Genomic DNA, 16,072 nt, shown 5'->3' with positions numbered 1-16,072 from the left:
ATATTAGGATTTACAAAAAAAAAAAAATTTAAGTTTTTTTTATTATAAATAAAATAAATATTCCTTAATGTAATGCTAGAGATAATGCAAATATTTACAATATTCATAGATGATGACTCATAAGGAATTAATTTTCATTTTCAGATATAGTTTCGTCATCAAATATAGTCTCAATATCTGAAAGAATAACAGGATTTACTTTGGACATAGTAATAAACGTAATAGAAATATTTTAAATGAAAAGAAAAGAGAAGATTATAGTAATAAAACTGCAATAGAAATATTTATTTTTAAATTTTTTTAAATGAAAAAGTATTAATAAACACAGTAAAAATATTTATTTTTAAATAAAAAGAAAAAAAGATTATAATAATACACGTTGAATTGTTTTAGCCAGTACACAATCATTATGATAGTTAAATTTGGTAATAAAAAGATTTATCATACAATACATACATAATTGGGAAAAGATCATACATACATTAAAAAGTTATAATAATACAATACATACAAAGCTAACCATACAATACATGTTTGCTATATACCCCTTTTTATATTATTTTTTATTTGTACAAACTTCTTGTGATACATACTTGTATAATGAAATCTTTCAGTAAGTCATGCAAAAATATGTGTGTATGAATGATGAGTCATTCAAAATATAAATTATGGATTATGATGAAAATCATAAATAGTTCTAGATGTTTCTATAATTGTTATAAGACTTTTTAAGAACTTATATACAATATTTGATTCCATTGATTTTTGGTAATGCTTTGAAATTTCTTATACATCAATTATACTGTAAGGTTAACAAAAATAAACCTAATTTCTTAATATTGCAATTTAATTTGATAATTTTGGTTTTGATTTCTAAATATTAATATGTTAATCAGAAAACATTTATCAAATATCCTTATTTTACTTTTAAATTCAGTAATATTTCAATCATGGCAAAAAAAATTGAAAATTGCTAAAGCTTACCAGTGGCGATTGTCACCATACCAGCATTATAATGCACTTTTGGCCTGAATTAAAATCCAATAAAACATTGACCAGAATTACTTCATAAATCCACCACTGGTGATTGTCACCACTGGTGATATTTAGTAATACCAAAAAATTACCCATTTTATCCTTCTTTGACAACATTTTTAACTGTTGCAGAAAATCAAGGGTGAGAAAATATTTTATAAAACAAAAAAAAGAATGATTAATGTTAAAAATACTTCATTATCTCCCTATGAAAAAAAATCATCCAATTTTTGTACAATATTTGTTCAAGTCCGTGTGGAAATTGTACAATTATTGCAGATTTTTGGATAAAAATAGTTATGAAGTTTTTCAAAGCATATTAAATGTATGCAATTTTTGTACAACTTAAATTTAGGATATAGAAAATGTTCAATTTTTGTGTGATTTTTATACAACTTAAATTCAGGATACAGAAAACATTCAATTTTTATACAATAAAAATTGTGATTATTGTACAACTTGAAAATAGACTTAAATTTAGGATACAGAAAGCAATTTTTGGGTAATCCTATTATACTACTTTCCATCTTACCTGTATGGTTACATTTGACCACTTTTAGGGTCGAATAGACCACTTTTAACCATTACAAATAGATTTTCCTAAGTAAAGTGATTTATGCAGTAAGGTTACACAAAATTCAACCGCATATTTGCTTATAAATGGGAATCTTCCGGACCCATTGGTGAAATTTTTGTATCATCTTGTAACTAAAAAAAAGTCAAAAACTTTTTATTAGGTTACACAATTAGTTCTGACCGGAATTATAATTTGGCCAGAATTATGCGGTAAAAATCAAATCTTAAAATTATATATGTTGGTCACATGATCTGATCGTCAAAATAAATATGATGACGTGAAATGTTTTTGTTTGTTTTTTAACCTTTTAACTTTTCTTCAACTTTCTTTTAAAATATCAGCAGGTAAGAAAAACTTGTATTCTTTATCTTTTTATTTCCTAACTTTTTACATTTTAATGTTACTAACTTGCTTTCTTCACTAACTTCATACTTTTTTTTTATTACTAATACTAATAATTTACTTTTTAACACTACTAATTTGCTTTCTTCACTAACTTCATACTTTTTTATTACTAACACTAATAATTTACTACTAATTTGCTTTCTTCACTAACTTCATACTTTTTTATTTAATACTAATAATTTACTTACACTAATAATTTACTTTCTTCTTTGATGATACTACTAATTTACTTTCATGTTATTAACATACTTTATTTTATTTTATTTTCTTACAAATTTTTATATTTATGATTATATCAAATTTAGTATTTTATTTATGAAATATTGTGTATATTTTTTATATTTTAAGTCAATAAAAAAATTCATAATTTCACTTTATAAATTGCCTGTTATTACTGTAAAATTTAACCTATAATTCCTAAAATATGGCCTAAAATTTGGCTCAAAAATTACACAATAATTGTATAAATTCAGGTCAAAAATAGGATAATTATTGAATAAATTACCATGCAATAATTGTGTGATTTATTGCAATTTTTAGCACAATTATTGTATGGTCAAATATACAGAAATTGTAGTGAATTTAATTGAATGATTTTTCAACAAAAATCACACAGACTTTTTTCATAGGGTCTCATTAGAAAATTTAAGTTTGGATACTTTAAGCATGACTATTTACAATTTTAATAGTAAGTTAAAAATAATAAGAAGTGGCAATATAACAAGAAAATATGGATTAGTACTGCAGCTTAAATGATGGCAAAAATTCATTATTTAGTACTCTTAAATCTTAATAATATTTTATATTGATTTGTCAACATACAAAATGATCTATATGCAGTATAATAGTTACATTGTATATGGATGTATTCATGAAATTAGCTATCATACGAAGAAGTTTAGATGCCAAAAATATCATATAATGCATAAAACTGACTTTCATTACAGGTATTGTTCTTTAACATATGGACGAATCACGAAAGAAGGACTACAAATCTTTATACATAGTGAATTTATTAATTGAGAGGCGCAGCATTATATTTATAATTAGTTATATTAGTTTATAAACTAGCAGTTACTTATTGCTCCGCACCGGGACCAATGAGTTTGCTTAAATAGAAAATTTTTGTAATACTAGGCAATTTTTTGTTTATAATTAGGAATTTAATATAGGTAATAATTAGTTAACAAAATAATATGTACTAAATTATAATTATAATATTAGAATGATATAAATTATATTGGGAATTGGTAAACATCGCCTGGGTCTTCAATCATGCGGCAGATTTGTCATATTTATTTGTTTATCGAATCTCATTTTCACTGTAGGTTCAAGGTTTGTTTTCTCGGTTATTTCATTCTTGAGGTATTTTTCTTTTTTTCTTTTTATTTTTATTTCTAACTTACATTCTTAACTTTGTTTCTTACTAACTCTATTTCATTATTTTTAGGTCTTTTAGTCCTTCTGGTTCTGCAATTAAGGTTCAGTTGTTTTTCACTTTACATTTCGTTTTCTTATTTTTTATTTTTTTTATTTTGTTTCTGTTTCATATTTCGTTTTTCACTAATTTTATTTCATTATTTTAGATCTTTTAGTTCTTTCAGTTCTACAATTAATAAAGGTATGTAAGGAATTGTGAAAAAATAATTATCGACAAAAATTGATTAACTTTTTAGAAGTATTTTCGAAAAAAACTTTAATATTGTGAAAATACTATAAATATTTTTATTAATTAATTATAAATTTTATAATTATTTCTTATTATTTTATAAAAAAATTTATGTAAAAAGAAAAACAAAAAAAGTATTTTATTAAAAAAAAATAATAACGTTTATCAAATAATTGTTATAATCGAAAAAAGTCAAAAAGTATTATAAAAAAATACCAAATAACAAAAAAGTGATAAAAAAAAATTAAATAAAAAATCAATTAACAAAAAAAGTGATAAAAAAAAATATTGTATAAAAAAATTTACGTAAAAAAATGGGTTTAGTATATAAAAAAAAATATAACCGATCCAACCTTCTTAGGATCGATAAAGAATATAATAATCAACTAGAAATTGCGTTGTAAATGGTCGAATATCAAGCATGAAAAGATGATAAAAATTCAACTACCAAATGTAATTGCCAAATGTTAAGAACGAACAAATTAATTATGAATTGGCGTAGATGGATAAATAATTAGCCGAAAAGGATAAACATTTAGGAAGAGTAATGATCTACATGATGTAATATTTGTCAAATGATTGACAAAGAACCAATAGAATAATTAGAGTCGATCAATTGTGGCTTAGCAATCTTTAACAATAAGAACAATTAGAAAGAATAATTATAAGCCACAAAAGATAGATTATAAGCAAAACACATAAAGCGAATTGAAAGAACATATAAAATAATGTCAGAAAGATTAAAGAACATAAAATAACATAAAAGATAATATAAAAAGATAGTATAAAGATGGAATATAAAAGATAACATATTAAAAAGAACATATATAAAAAGATAGCATATTAAAAGATAGCGTATTTAAAATATAGATAGCATATTAGAAAGATAGTTCAAAGATAATATGTAAAAAGAACATAAAAGATAGTATATAGATAGAATAGAAAGTAGCATAAAATTTGAATAAATAGAGAGCGGAATTCGAAGTAATTCCATAGTTCTCATCCACAGAACTCAATAAAAATATAAGTTTTATTTTTTAATTATTTGTTAGTAAAGTTTAATGTTAATTAAAGGTAATAAGTTCGCCCTAAACTTTAATTAATGTTTGCTTAATTAATTTTAATTGAATAAATGGAAATTTTAAGATGAATTAAATATACACTTTTGGAAAGAAATAATTCGTAGCGAGAGCTATCGAAGTTTGAAATTAAAGGTAAAAGTGGATATAATTTGGGGAAAATTTAGAGAAGTTAAATTTTATTTTATATCGTTCGACGTTTTATATTACTAACGCTATTTATGTTGTGAACCAAGAATGTTGTATGTTGTTTATTAATTATGTCGTTGATTATTTGCTTGTTCGTTTAATTGTTCGTTCGCTCGTTTATTCATTCGTTCGACCATGGGAATGCCCGTTCGATGTGGCAACTCTGTAAATTGATGACAGAGGGAATAGGGGGATCTCAGCGTTTTGTGGGGGACTTCGTCCCCCATTGTTTAATTTTGTGTATTGAAATGTCGATATCAAATCAAGTTGCATTTTACTGGCGTTTATAAAATGCTCTAACAGAAAAAATTTAATTTTTTTTTTTTTGATTCAAATTATTTAATGATAAGTGACAACTAACATTATCATATTTATTAAAAGCATTTATTAAAAGTATTTACAAAAAAAAAAATAATAATTTACTGTATGCTAATAATTAAAATTCCACCTTTACTAAAAATTTACATGTTGTTAATGGTTTGGATATTGGTTCCAGTTGGTTCGATTACAACAGACAACAAATAAAGATAAGAAATTCCATAGAAGCTAAAGTCCTATAAAAATCGTGCATTATTTATAAAAGATCTACTATTGGGATTCAGGTGCCGATTTCCCTACAAAAAAAAAAAGTAACATTAAAAATAATAAAAATAAAGTTTTTTTTAAAGTTTTGAATCAAAACTTACTTATGGTATCCAAATTGGAGTCAATTTCCTTAAAAAGAAAATTCTGGAGCATTCTTTGAATCTCACAGATCCAAAGATATCGCAGCTGAAACCTACAAAATAAAGAAAGAATCAAATTAAAAAACAATTTTTATTAAGAAGTTTTGAAGTATTTGCTTCAAAACTTACCATTTCAATGCCCAAAGATATCACAGCCGATACCTACAAAATAAAAAAAATAAATAAAATTATAAATTTTTCTGAAAGTTTGAAAAAAACGAAACTTTGAAACTCACTGACCTAAAGTTTAAGGAGATATTGCAGTCGAAACCTACAGAATAAAAGAAAATTTTAAAAAATAATTTTTATTAAAAAAGTTTTGAAAAGAAAATGAAACTTACCGATCCAAAGCCCAATGAGATGTTGCAGCCATTACCTATAAAATAAAATAAAATAAAATAAAATTAAAAATCTTTTTTAAAGTTTCAAAAAGAAAGCAAAACTTCAATACTCACCTATCCAAAGCCCAAGGATATTACAACCGATAACTACAAAATAAAAAAACAAATAAATAAAATTAAAAAAAATTTTTAAAGTTTTGAAAAGAAAACAAAACTTTGAAATTTACCTTTAAATCAAACGCATAAGAACTGAAAGCCGAAATCTACAAAAATAGAAGAAAAAAAAAATTAAAATAAATTAATTTTTCTTAAAAAAAGTTTCAGCTCTTTTGCTCTGAAACTCACCTATATATCAAACACCCAGAAACAAAAAAGCCGAAACCTACAAAATAGAAGAAAAAAAAAATTAAATAAATAATTTATTTTAAAAAAAGTTTTGGTTCTTTCACTCCAAAACTCACCTATATATCAAACGTCCAAAAACTGAAAGCTGAAACCTACAAAATAAAAAAAAAACAAGTAAATTAAAAAAAATATTTTTTAAAAAAGTTTCAAAGTTTTCACTTCGAAACTCACCAATATCAAATGCCCAAGAACTGAAAGCCGAAATCTACAAAATAGAAGAAAAAAAAATCAAAATTAATTTATTTTAATAAAAATTTCAGCTCTTTCACTCCGATACTCACCTATATATCTAAACCAAAAGCTGAAATCTACAAAATAAAAAAAAGTAAGTAAATTAAAAAACTTTTTTAAAAAAACTTTCGAAGTTTTTGCTTTGAAACTCACTGAAAGCCGAAATCTACAAAATAGAAGAAAAAAAAATTAAAATAATTTATTTTAAAAAAAGTTTCAGCTCGTTCGCTTTGAAACTTACTTATATATCAAACTTCCAAGAACCGAAAGCTGAAACCTACAAAATAGAAGAAAAAAAAATTAAAATTAATTTATTTTAATAAAAATTTTGGCTCTTTCGCTCCAAAACTTACCTATATATCAAACATCCAAGAACCGAAAGCTGAAATCTACAAAATAGAAGAAAAAAAAAATTAAAATAAATTAATTTATTTTAAAAAAAGTTTTGGCTTTTTCACTTCGAAACTCACCAATAACAAACGTCCAAGAACCGAAAGTCGAAACCTACAAAATAAAAAAAAAATAAGTAAATTAAAAAATTTTTTTTTTAAAAAATTTCAAAGGTTTCGCTTCGAAACTCACCTATATCAAACACCCAAAAACTGATAGCCGAAATCTACAAAATAGAAGAAAAAAAAATCAAAATAAATAATTTATTTTAAAAAAAGTTTTGGCTCTTTCGTTCTGAAACTCACCTATATATTTAACACCAAGAACCGAAAGCTGAACCTACAAAATAGAAGAAAAAAAAAATCAAAATAAATAATTTATTTTTAAAAAGTTTTGAAGGTTTCGCTTCAAAACTCACCAATATCAAACGCCCAAGAACTGATAGCCGAAATCTACAAAATAGAAGAAAAAAAAAATTAATATAAATAATTTATTTTAAAATAGTTTTGGCTCTTTCACTCCGAAACTCACCTATATATTCAACACCAGGAACTGAAAGCCGAACCTACAAAATAGAAGAAAAAAAAATCAAAATAAATAATTTATTTTAAAAAAGTTTTGGCTCTTTTGCTTCGAAACTCACCTATATATTCAACACCTAAGAACCAAAAGCCAAAAATAGAAGAAAAAAATTTAAAAAAATTTGATTTTTTTTTTAAAAAAAAGCTTCGATTCTTTCACTCTGAAACTCATCTATATACTTAACACCCAAGAACCAAAAGCCAAGATCTACAAAATAGAGAAAATAGAGGGAAAAAAAAATTAAAAAAAAATTTTTTTTTTAAAAAAAAGGTTCAATTCTTTCATTCTAAAACTCACCTATATACTCAAAGTTCAAAAACTAAAAGCTGAACCTACAAAATAAATAAAAAATATAAGTAAATTAAAAAAAATTTTTTTAAATTCCGAAGTCAAAACTTACCCATCTAACGTCCAAGAACTAGAAGCCGAAACCTACAAAGTTAAAAGAAAAAAAAATTAAATAATTTTTTAAAAAAATTTCATAGTTATCATCTATATATTCAATGCTTAGGAACCGGAAGCCAAAACAATTAAAAATAATTTTTTTTTGAAGCTTTCACCTCAAAACTCACCCATATATCCAACGCGGAGCCAAAATCTACAAAATAGAAGAAAAAAAAATTAAAAAAAAATATTTTTTTTTAAAAGTTTCAAATCGAAACTTACCTATTGGAGATCTGGTATCCAAATCGGAACCAATTTCTCTACAAAAATAAAGAAAAACATCATTTTTTTTAAAAAGTTTCAAATTTTGAAACTTATTGAGATTCCAATATCCAGTTGATTTCTTTACAAAAAAAGAAAAAAATGTTAATGTTTTTATTTTTAAAAAGTTTATATAATTTTTATTAGAGTCAAATACCCTACAAAAAAATAAAAAAATTAAAAAATTAATTTTTTCTAGAAATTTCTCTAATAAAAAATACTAAGTTTCGTAACAAAGTAAACTATTACAAAACTCACCTTTCCACCTATCCAAACTTGTCTGAACATAACAAAATAAAAGGAAATATTAATAAAAATGTTTCCTTCCAAGAAAAAAATTTTTTTTTTTTTTAGTAAAACGAAAAAAAAGGGAATTAAATAATGATAAGTATTGTAATTGGATAATGATAATCAAAAAAAAATGATGTTTCTTTCTAAAAAAAGAAAGAAAAATGATTTTTTTTAAAAAAATCCAAGATCTATTTATGACGCAATATTTTTTTATCCAACCAATTTTTTTTTCCTGCAAAAAAAAAAAGATGTAACACAATATTTTAGGGGTTTTTTTTTAGCTTAGAAAAAAAAATATTCGTAGCTTTATTTCTTTGAAGATCATCTAAATTTGATGTGAAATCCTATTATTTGATGACTAAATTAAACATGCAATGAAAGTGGCACAGGAATGCTTAATTTGTAATTTTATTCTAATGATATCAAAAGAAGCAATTTGGTAAAAGCAATATTTTTTGCTATTTAGCGTCTATAGCTATAGCTATATAGCAATAGCAATAGCAATAGCAATAGCAATTGCTATTGCTATATAGCTATAAAACATAGCTATATAAAATTGAACAATTAAAGTTCACGTTGTGCATTTCCGAAACTATGAAAAAATGTATGAAGATCGCATAACAAATTCCATATTGAGCGAAAAAGTGAATAAATATGGAAGATGATCGTCAGAAATTTATCATCCAAAAGCATACTATCGCTAACATATGATCTAAACAAATGATCTAATTTCGGTAACAATATTGATGATCTTCAATTCGGAATTCATACCTTGAACTTACCGATATTAACCTAAATAATCTAGAAAATAAAGGGCAAAAAAAAACTTATGCTAAAATGGAATAGATTAGGCGCAAGCAGAAAATATATTACACAATTCAAAACTATTTATACATGCTAGTCTAAACGTTACGATTTTTTAATGTATTTTTTGTTATATAGATGTTTAATGGTGAAAGGAGTAACGAAGAGTATTAGATCAAGTGATTAAGAAATCAGATGATTTGAATTGTAGATCATTTTGAAAAGGAACTACTGTATAATTAGGATATTCAGTTTTAGGAGATTTGAAGATCAAAAACGAAGGAAAATTCAAAATTTCAAAAACATGAAAAACGTTAAGTACTGACGTGTGAGCCTAAAATGAGATGAAATTAAAATTTTTAGGTTTGCCACAAAACATAGTGATGAAAGGCGCAGGAAGATTCGTTGAGAAACTGGTTTTGGATTTATATAAATAGGGTAAATTTTGAGTTTGTGAAAATTCAGGATACGAATTTGGAGATTTATTTGAATAATTATTTATTTAGTAATATTAAACCAAGCATATATTGTATTTATTTATATTATATTTTGTTAAGTTCTTGGCAAACGTATTGTTGTTCTTACATAGTAAATAATCGGTCGCAACCCCATGATTTCCATTTTGGCATAAATGATTTTCTCTTGGCCAATAAATGACGTAAATTTGTTTCAGTTTATAATCTCATTAGATAAATGAAATTTGTACATTTTCACTCTTTTATAAAAGGTGAAGGCATTCGCATACTTCTTTAAAATATTTTAAATAATAACCGATAAAAAAAAATTAAATTCTAAAAAAAAATGTATCAAGCTATTATCTTAGGATTCATTCTAATAATAACGCTTTACGTTCTAAAGCGTATGCGTGAACCAAAATTGGTAAGATAAAAATTTCTAATGGCTACTATCTCAAATTTTTTAATTTTTTTTTTTATTTTTATTTACTTTCTTAGAATATGCCGCCACTCATTCGTTATAAATTTCCGATTATTGGTCATACTTATAGTTATTTGTATAATACTGAAGAATTCCTTAAACAATGTAGAAAAGCGGTTTGTAAATTCATGAATTTTTTAGCGTCAAATTAAATAAACTTTTAATTTTATCTATTATCGTATTTTTAGTACGGAGATATCTTTTGTCTTTATATATGGGGTCAAGTGAGAATAATTGTTGGTAGGTTACATATTTTTTTTCAATAAATATAAAATATTTTAAACGTCCTAATCTATAAATTCATTTTTAATTACTTTACTACTGACTCATAGGAAAAGAACATTCGCAAGAAGTATTATCAAGAGATGATGTATTTGATTTTTCAAAAGCAATTGAAAGAATATTTCCAGGAGATGTAATGCTTAAAACCTTAGAAAGGTTTACAAATACATCAAAAGTACTTAAAGAATATGTCTTAAATAAAATGAAATTTTATAATGAACGTATGCAAAATAGTCTTTATTCAGCTACCAAAAAACAAATTGGCGAATGTGATGAACCAAAAGTTATTTATAATATATATAATTTGATTACTAAAATTATTTCTGCCCCTATTGCAAATATTTTTGTTGGTGAAGTAAGTATATATAAATAAGTTAATTTATTTTTTTATTTATGTATTTAAAAGAAAAAAAAATTAAAAATTTTATTTATTTATTTTTTTTTTCATTTTATAGGAGATATCACAATATGAGGAAATAATAACTACATTTGCGGAATTTACAAGTGATTCAGCAATATTTTTAATGATCCCACCAATCCTCGATTTTATTTATCCAGGACTTCAAAATTATATCAACCGTATTATTTTAAGATTAGGATTATATAATCCGGCAGTTAAACACCAAAATATATTAATTAAACATCTTAAGAAACAAATTTGCAAACGTTTACAAGATAAAGAAAAAAATGGTGAATCTTGGAAACGGCCTGATGATTTTCTTCAAGATACTATGGAAGAAGAAGATTTTGATCCTAATAATGTTGATTATCCATTTATAGCAGATAAGTTAGGCGTATTCATTTTTGTATCAATTCATTCAACATCGAGTACCTGTGCAAATGCTATTATTGATTTAGCATCTCGACCTGAATATATGCAAGAATTATATGAAGAACAATTAGAAGTTCATAAAGAAGCAGATGAAAATGGTATACTTCCTTTTGAAGCTCTTAATAATATGAAGAAATTAGATAGTTTTATTAGAGAATCATTAAGGTTAACAGGATTTATAACGGGACTTCAACACGCTATATTAAAAGATTATACATTCTCTAATGGATTACAAGTACCGGAAGATTATTTAATTGATCTTTATTTTGATGATATTTATGAAGATGAATCATTACAAGGACCAAATCCAAAATCATTTGAACCATTTAGACATTTAGATGCAAATGTTCCAGCATCAAAAGTAACTAGAAATTATTTAGCATTTGGAGGTGGTAAACATGCGTAAGTATAATATTTAAGAAGTTTTTTTTTTCTAATTTTTTGTTGACGTTAATTAATTCAATTGTCATTAAATTATTTAGATGTCCTGGAAGACAATTTGCTATAAACGAAATTAAATTTTTTATGCATGACGCTATTTTGAAATATAATTTCCGTACAGAAAGTGGTAAAATCGAAGAAAAAACGAGGCTTGGTCCAATGACATCCCCAAGTTCTTGCGGAGTTGTTTTTGAAAAGAGAAATAAGTGAATTTTAAGCTATTGATTTTTTTTTTCCAAGTTCAATGTATTTTCATATTAGAACTTTAACATATAGTACAAATAAAATAGTTATAAATTGATTCACATTATAAACTATACGAAATTCTGACAAATAAAAATTTATAAAATTTATTTACCATAACTAGAGTGGCGTCAGAAATTAAGTTGGCACGGTCTTTAATATTTTTTCAGTTAAAATGTTATTTATTGTGAGTTGTGTATTTATGTTTTTGTTTGTAATAATGTAGAATATATTAAGAAAAAGAATCTGTTTATGGATTTTTTTTACTTTATTATCTATTCTCTCATCCGCTTTTAAGTATCTACATTTTATATTAAATTTGTCAGCAACATTTCCCTTTCCAACAAATTCATTAACGTTAAGTTTAATACTTTTAAATAATTCATCATCATCTTGTACTTGTCTTATAACGTAACCAATGAGAAAAACGGAGAATGAACCAATCGGAAGATTATCTTATGTAAGGTTCAAATGATCACCTGCATTAGCTGTCATATAATTTATTTTATATATTTTTTTTTTAAAAAAAAGAATTAATAATTATTTTCTTTGGGTATTATTTTTTTTTTACATAAATTTTCCTGTAAACCTAACTTCATCCCGAATGCAAAATCGGGAATCCATTTCGGAACTGATGGATTTTTGGAAAAAAGGCAATACCAATAGTTTCTTTTATAATAAAATTATTACTTTCTCGTTCAACAGTTGAATGAATTACACAAAGTAAAGCGAGTTTTGCTGATATAGTATTTATTTATTTTTTTTATTTATTTAATTTTTAATATGAAATAATTTATGTTATTTATTTTTTTATAAAGAATAGATATTTTTTATTAATATATTTTTCTTAATCGATATTTTTTTCCTTTTTTTTTTCGAAAAAAAGAGATATTTATTAAATATTTTTTTTGTCATTAAAATAAAATGAAGTCAATATTTCTTTATAAATAGAATCTTTTTTTTCTTTATGATCAAATATTTTTTGATGTAATTATATTATATCTTATAAAAAAAAAATATTTTTTTATAGATGTGCCAATTCTATATCATTTGTCTGATAATATAATGATTGTTTGTAATCTTCCATGTTTTTTTATATTTAACTGATAATGATAAAAGAATATAAACTTTTTTTTTAATTAATAAAAAAAAAGAAAAAAAAGAAAAAAATAATTTATTTTATTTATATGTAATATTATTTTATGGTAATAAATTTTTTTCAATAGCTTTCATAGTACTTTTTTTTTATCATAATAAATAAATTATTAATAAATAATTACGTTTAAAAATATATATATATATATTAACCTGCCATCCGTAGAGAAGCTAACTGCGGATCCAATACTTGAAGCTTGAAGCTTGAAGCTTATGCTTAAGCCTACACTTAAGTGTATGCTTCAAGCTTCAAGCTTAATATAAAAATGCTGGAAAAGTTTAAGCTGTATTTAGGCATCAAACTAACCATATATTGAATATCATGGTTAGTATAACCAACAAATTTATTGAAATAATGCTACGATTAAAGCTAGATACATTACACAGGCTTTTCGGCATTCTTATCTTCAAGCTAAATACCTACGTGTAAAAAAAAAATTAAAATTTGGAATTTTCGTTCTTTTGATTTGGTCAGGATATGAGAACCAAATTTTTTAACTTTGTACCGTATAGTGAAGTTTATAGAAACTTTAATATTAATTTATTATGACTTGACTATTCAATAAGCTATTTAACATTCGTTAAGACGCAAATTGGCATCCGTTTAATAAGGTGATTTGTCGCACAATATCATTACGTAATAATTATATAAGAAAATTTTTTTGAAACAGCCGATCATGATAATCATGTACAAACATGTTCTGTGCGACAAACGGAGTTGCCGCTCCGAAATTCCCATAAATTTTTGACGTAGCTTTTTTAATTTCAGAAACCCTTTTTTCTTATTTTCTCTTTTCGACTAAAAATATGTCATGTTCAAAGTTATTTTCAGGAGATTTACCAGAGTTAATAAACGAAATTATACAATATTTTCATTATGATTACAAAACATTACATTCATGTATATTAGTTAATAGATTATGGTGTCGTTTAGCAATCCCATTATTATGGGAAGATCCATTTTCACTTAAATTACCTAAAAATTATCACTTTATTGAAATTTACTTACATAAGCTAAACGATGATTACAAAATAAAATTAGATGAATATTTAACTCAAAATGATATATTTCCTTCAAATACGTTATTTAATTATTCTAGTTTTATTCAACGTTTAGATGCATATGAAATCATTAATTCTATTAATGAGTGGTCTAGAACTATTGAAACTTCAAAAACTAAAGTGCAACGTTCTGGCTATTTAATGCGAAATAAATTATTATCTTCGCAAATTATAAATTTTACAAAGTTAATATATAAATCATTATTTATAATATTCATTGAAAATGAAGTAAATTTGTATAGTTTTGAAGTTATGTTGTTTAATAATACAAGATTTGAATATTTTGATGAGATTCTTGAATTAATATTACAAAATCCGAATTTCATTTGTAATATTAAAAATTTTGAAATTAATTTTTATGAAGTAACTGAAAATACAAGATTTTCAAAATTTCTCTACTCTAATTGTAATTCAATTTCATCACTTTATTTGCAGTATTCATTTTATCATTTTCAAGTGACTGATAAATGTTCATCATTATCACAAATTATTCAATCTCAAATAAATCTTAGAAAACTTTTACTTGGTTGTCAATTTCCTTTGCATCAATCACTATCATTTTTAATTAAAAATCCTAATTGTTCAAATACTTTAAATACAATTATATTTTATTATGTTGATTTTAAAAATATACTTATTTTGAGTGAAGTATTTAATCACTTGAATGTTTTAGAATCAATTCATATTATTTATTGTTGTTCTTTAGATTCTAGATTTATTCAACAAATTAATAATATCACTAAACCTTTTAAATTAAAATCTTTATTTTTGAATGAAATATTACAAACTGAAGAATTGTTAATACAAAAATCTTGCGATTATTTAGAAAATTTTGGAATTATAAGCAGTGAACCACAACAATTATTACAATTAATTATAAAATATTGTAGCAAAATTAAATTTTTGGGTCCTATTTCAATGAATAATAAGAGTAGTTATTTATTATTTAATTTAGTTGAAAATATTACACAAAATCTTGATTATCTTTTTATAGAAACCTCCATTACTGATATTAGTTCAATCATATTAAAAAATTTAGGTCAAATTCTTCCTCATAAATTAGAATATTTACATTTAAGTCTTACAATTAATAGAATTGATTTTGAAATATTTTTAAAAAATTTTCAAAATACTTTTGTTAAAAAATTATTAATCAGAAATAGAAAGAGAGGAAAAAATGGTGATATTTTCCCTTTTATAAAAGAATATATTATGAAAAAGAAAAGAGTCAAATATTTTGCTTTTTCAGAAATTATATATTCAAGAATTGATGATTTGTTTTTTCTAAAAAATAAGGTAAAGGAATTTGAATCATATGATATTCAAGTTTTATGTTATAAGGATTTATCTATTGATATTTATGATTTTTTAAAAGAAGTTGATTAGTTATTTACTATACAAATTAGATTGTTTTATATTATATTATTATTATGAAATTATCAGTATATGTGATTTGTATTATGTATAAATACTTTGATTTGGGATATAATAAAATTGTGGAACTCTTTAAGAATTATAGTTTATTTTATTCATAATATTCCAATTCAAGTTAACAATTTTAATGAAATATTTATATATTATTATGCTTTTATTATGATATTTCAATATAAAACCGTTTAGCACTGCATGAAAGTATAAAATACTCGGTATTTTACAAAAATGCTTGATTTAAAAATTAGGTGATACCTCGTGA

General features: G+C 23.7%; 2 protein-coding genes across 2 annotated transcripts, besides 2 other annotated features; both read left to right on the top strand.

Moving 5' to 3' along the window:
- Window positions 1–5,702: 5,702 nt before the first annotated feature.
- Window positions 5,703–5,732: a sequence feature (Short protein (OCT59_000488, UZN99208.1) was converted to a misc_feature.).
- Window positions 5,733–8,591: 2,859 nt separating this feature from the next.
- Window positions 8,592–8,621: a sequence feature (Short protein (OCT59_000488, UZN99208.1) was converted to a misc_feature.).
- A 1,608-nt stretch (window positions 8,622–10,229) lies between these two features.
- OCT59_000487 (uncharacterized protein) lies at window positions 10,230–12,129 on the top strand (the record flags this gene model as incomplete). Its single annotated transcript, XM_066138870.1, has 6 exons — window positions 10,230–10,307; window positions 10,382–10,480; window positions 10,553–10,604; window positions 10,697–11,001; window positions 11,102–11,880; window positions 11,961–12,129. 6 exons carry the CDS (start codon window positions 10,230–10,232, stop codon window positions 12,127–12,129), a joined length of 1,482 nt encoding a protein of 493 aa, XP_065988324.1.
- A 1,995-nt stretch (window positions 12,130–14,124) lies between these two features.
- OCT59_000486 (uncharacterized protein) lies at window positions 14,125–15,765 on the top strand (the record flags this gene model as incomplete). Its single annotated transcript, XM_025332139.2, has 1 exon — window positions 14,125–15,765. The coding sequence occupies one exon, from the start codon at window positions 14,125–14,127 to the stop codon at window positions 15,763–15,765; it is 1,641 nt and encodes a 546-aa protein (XP_025176404.1).
- Between the last annotated feature and the right edge of the window lie 307 nt (window positions 15,766–16,072).

Source organism: Rhizophagus irregularis, chromosome 1 (assembly GCF_026210795.1).
Source record: "Rhizophagus irregularis chromosome 1, complete sequence".
Lineage (NCBI taxonomy): Eukaryota > Fungi > Glomeromycota > Glomeromycetes > Glomerales > Glomeraceae > Rhizophagus > Rhizophagus irregularis.
The sequence above is the reverse complement of the archived record's forward strand: the minus strand, read 5'-3'. Positions and strand labels throughout refer to the sequence as shown.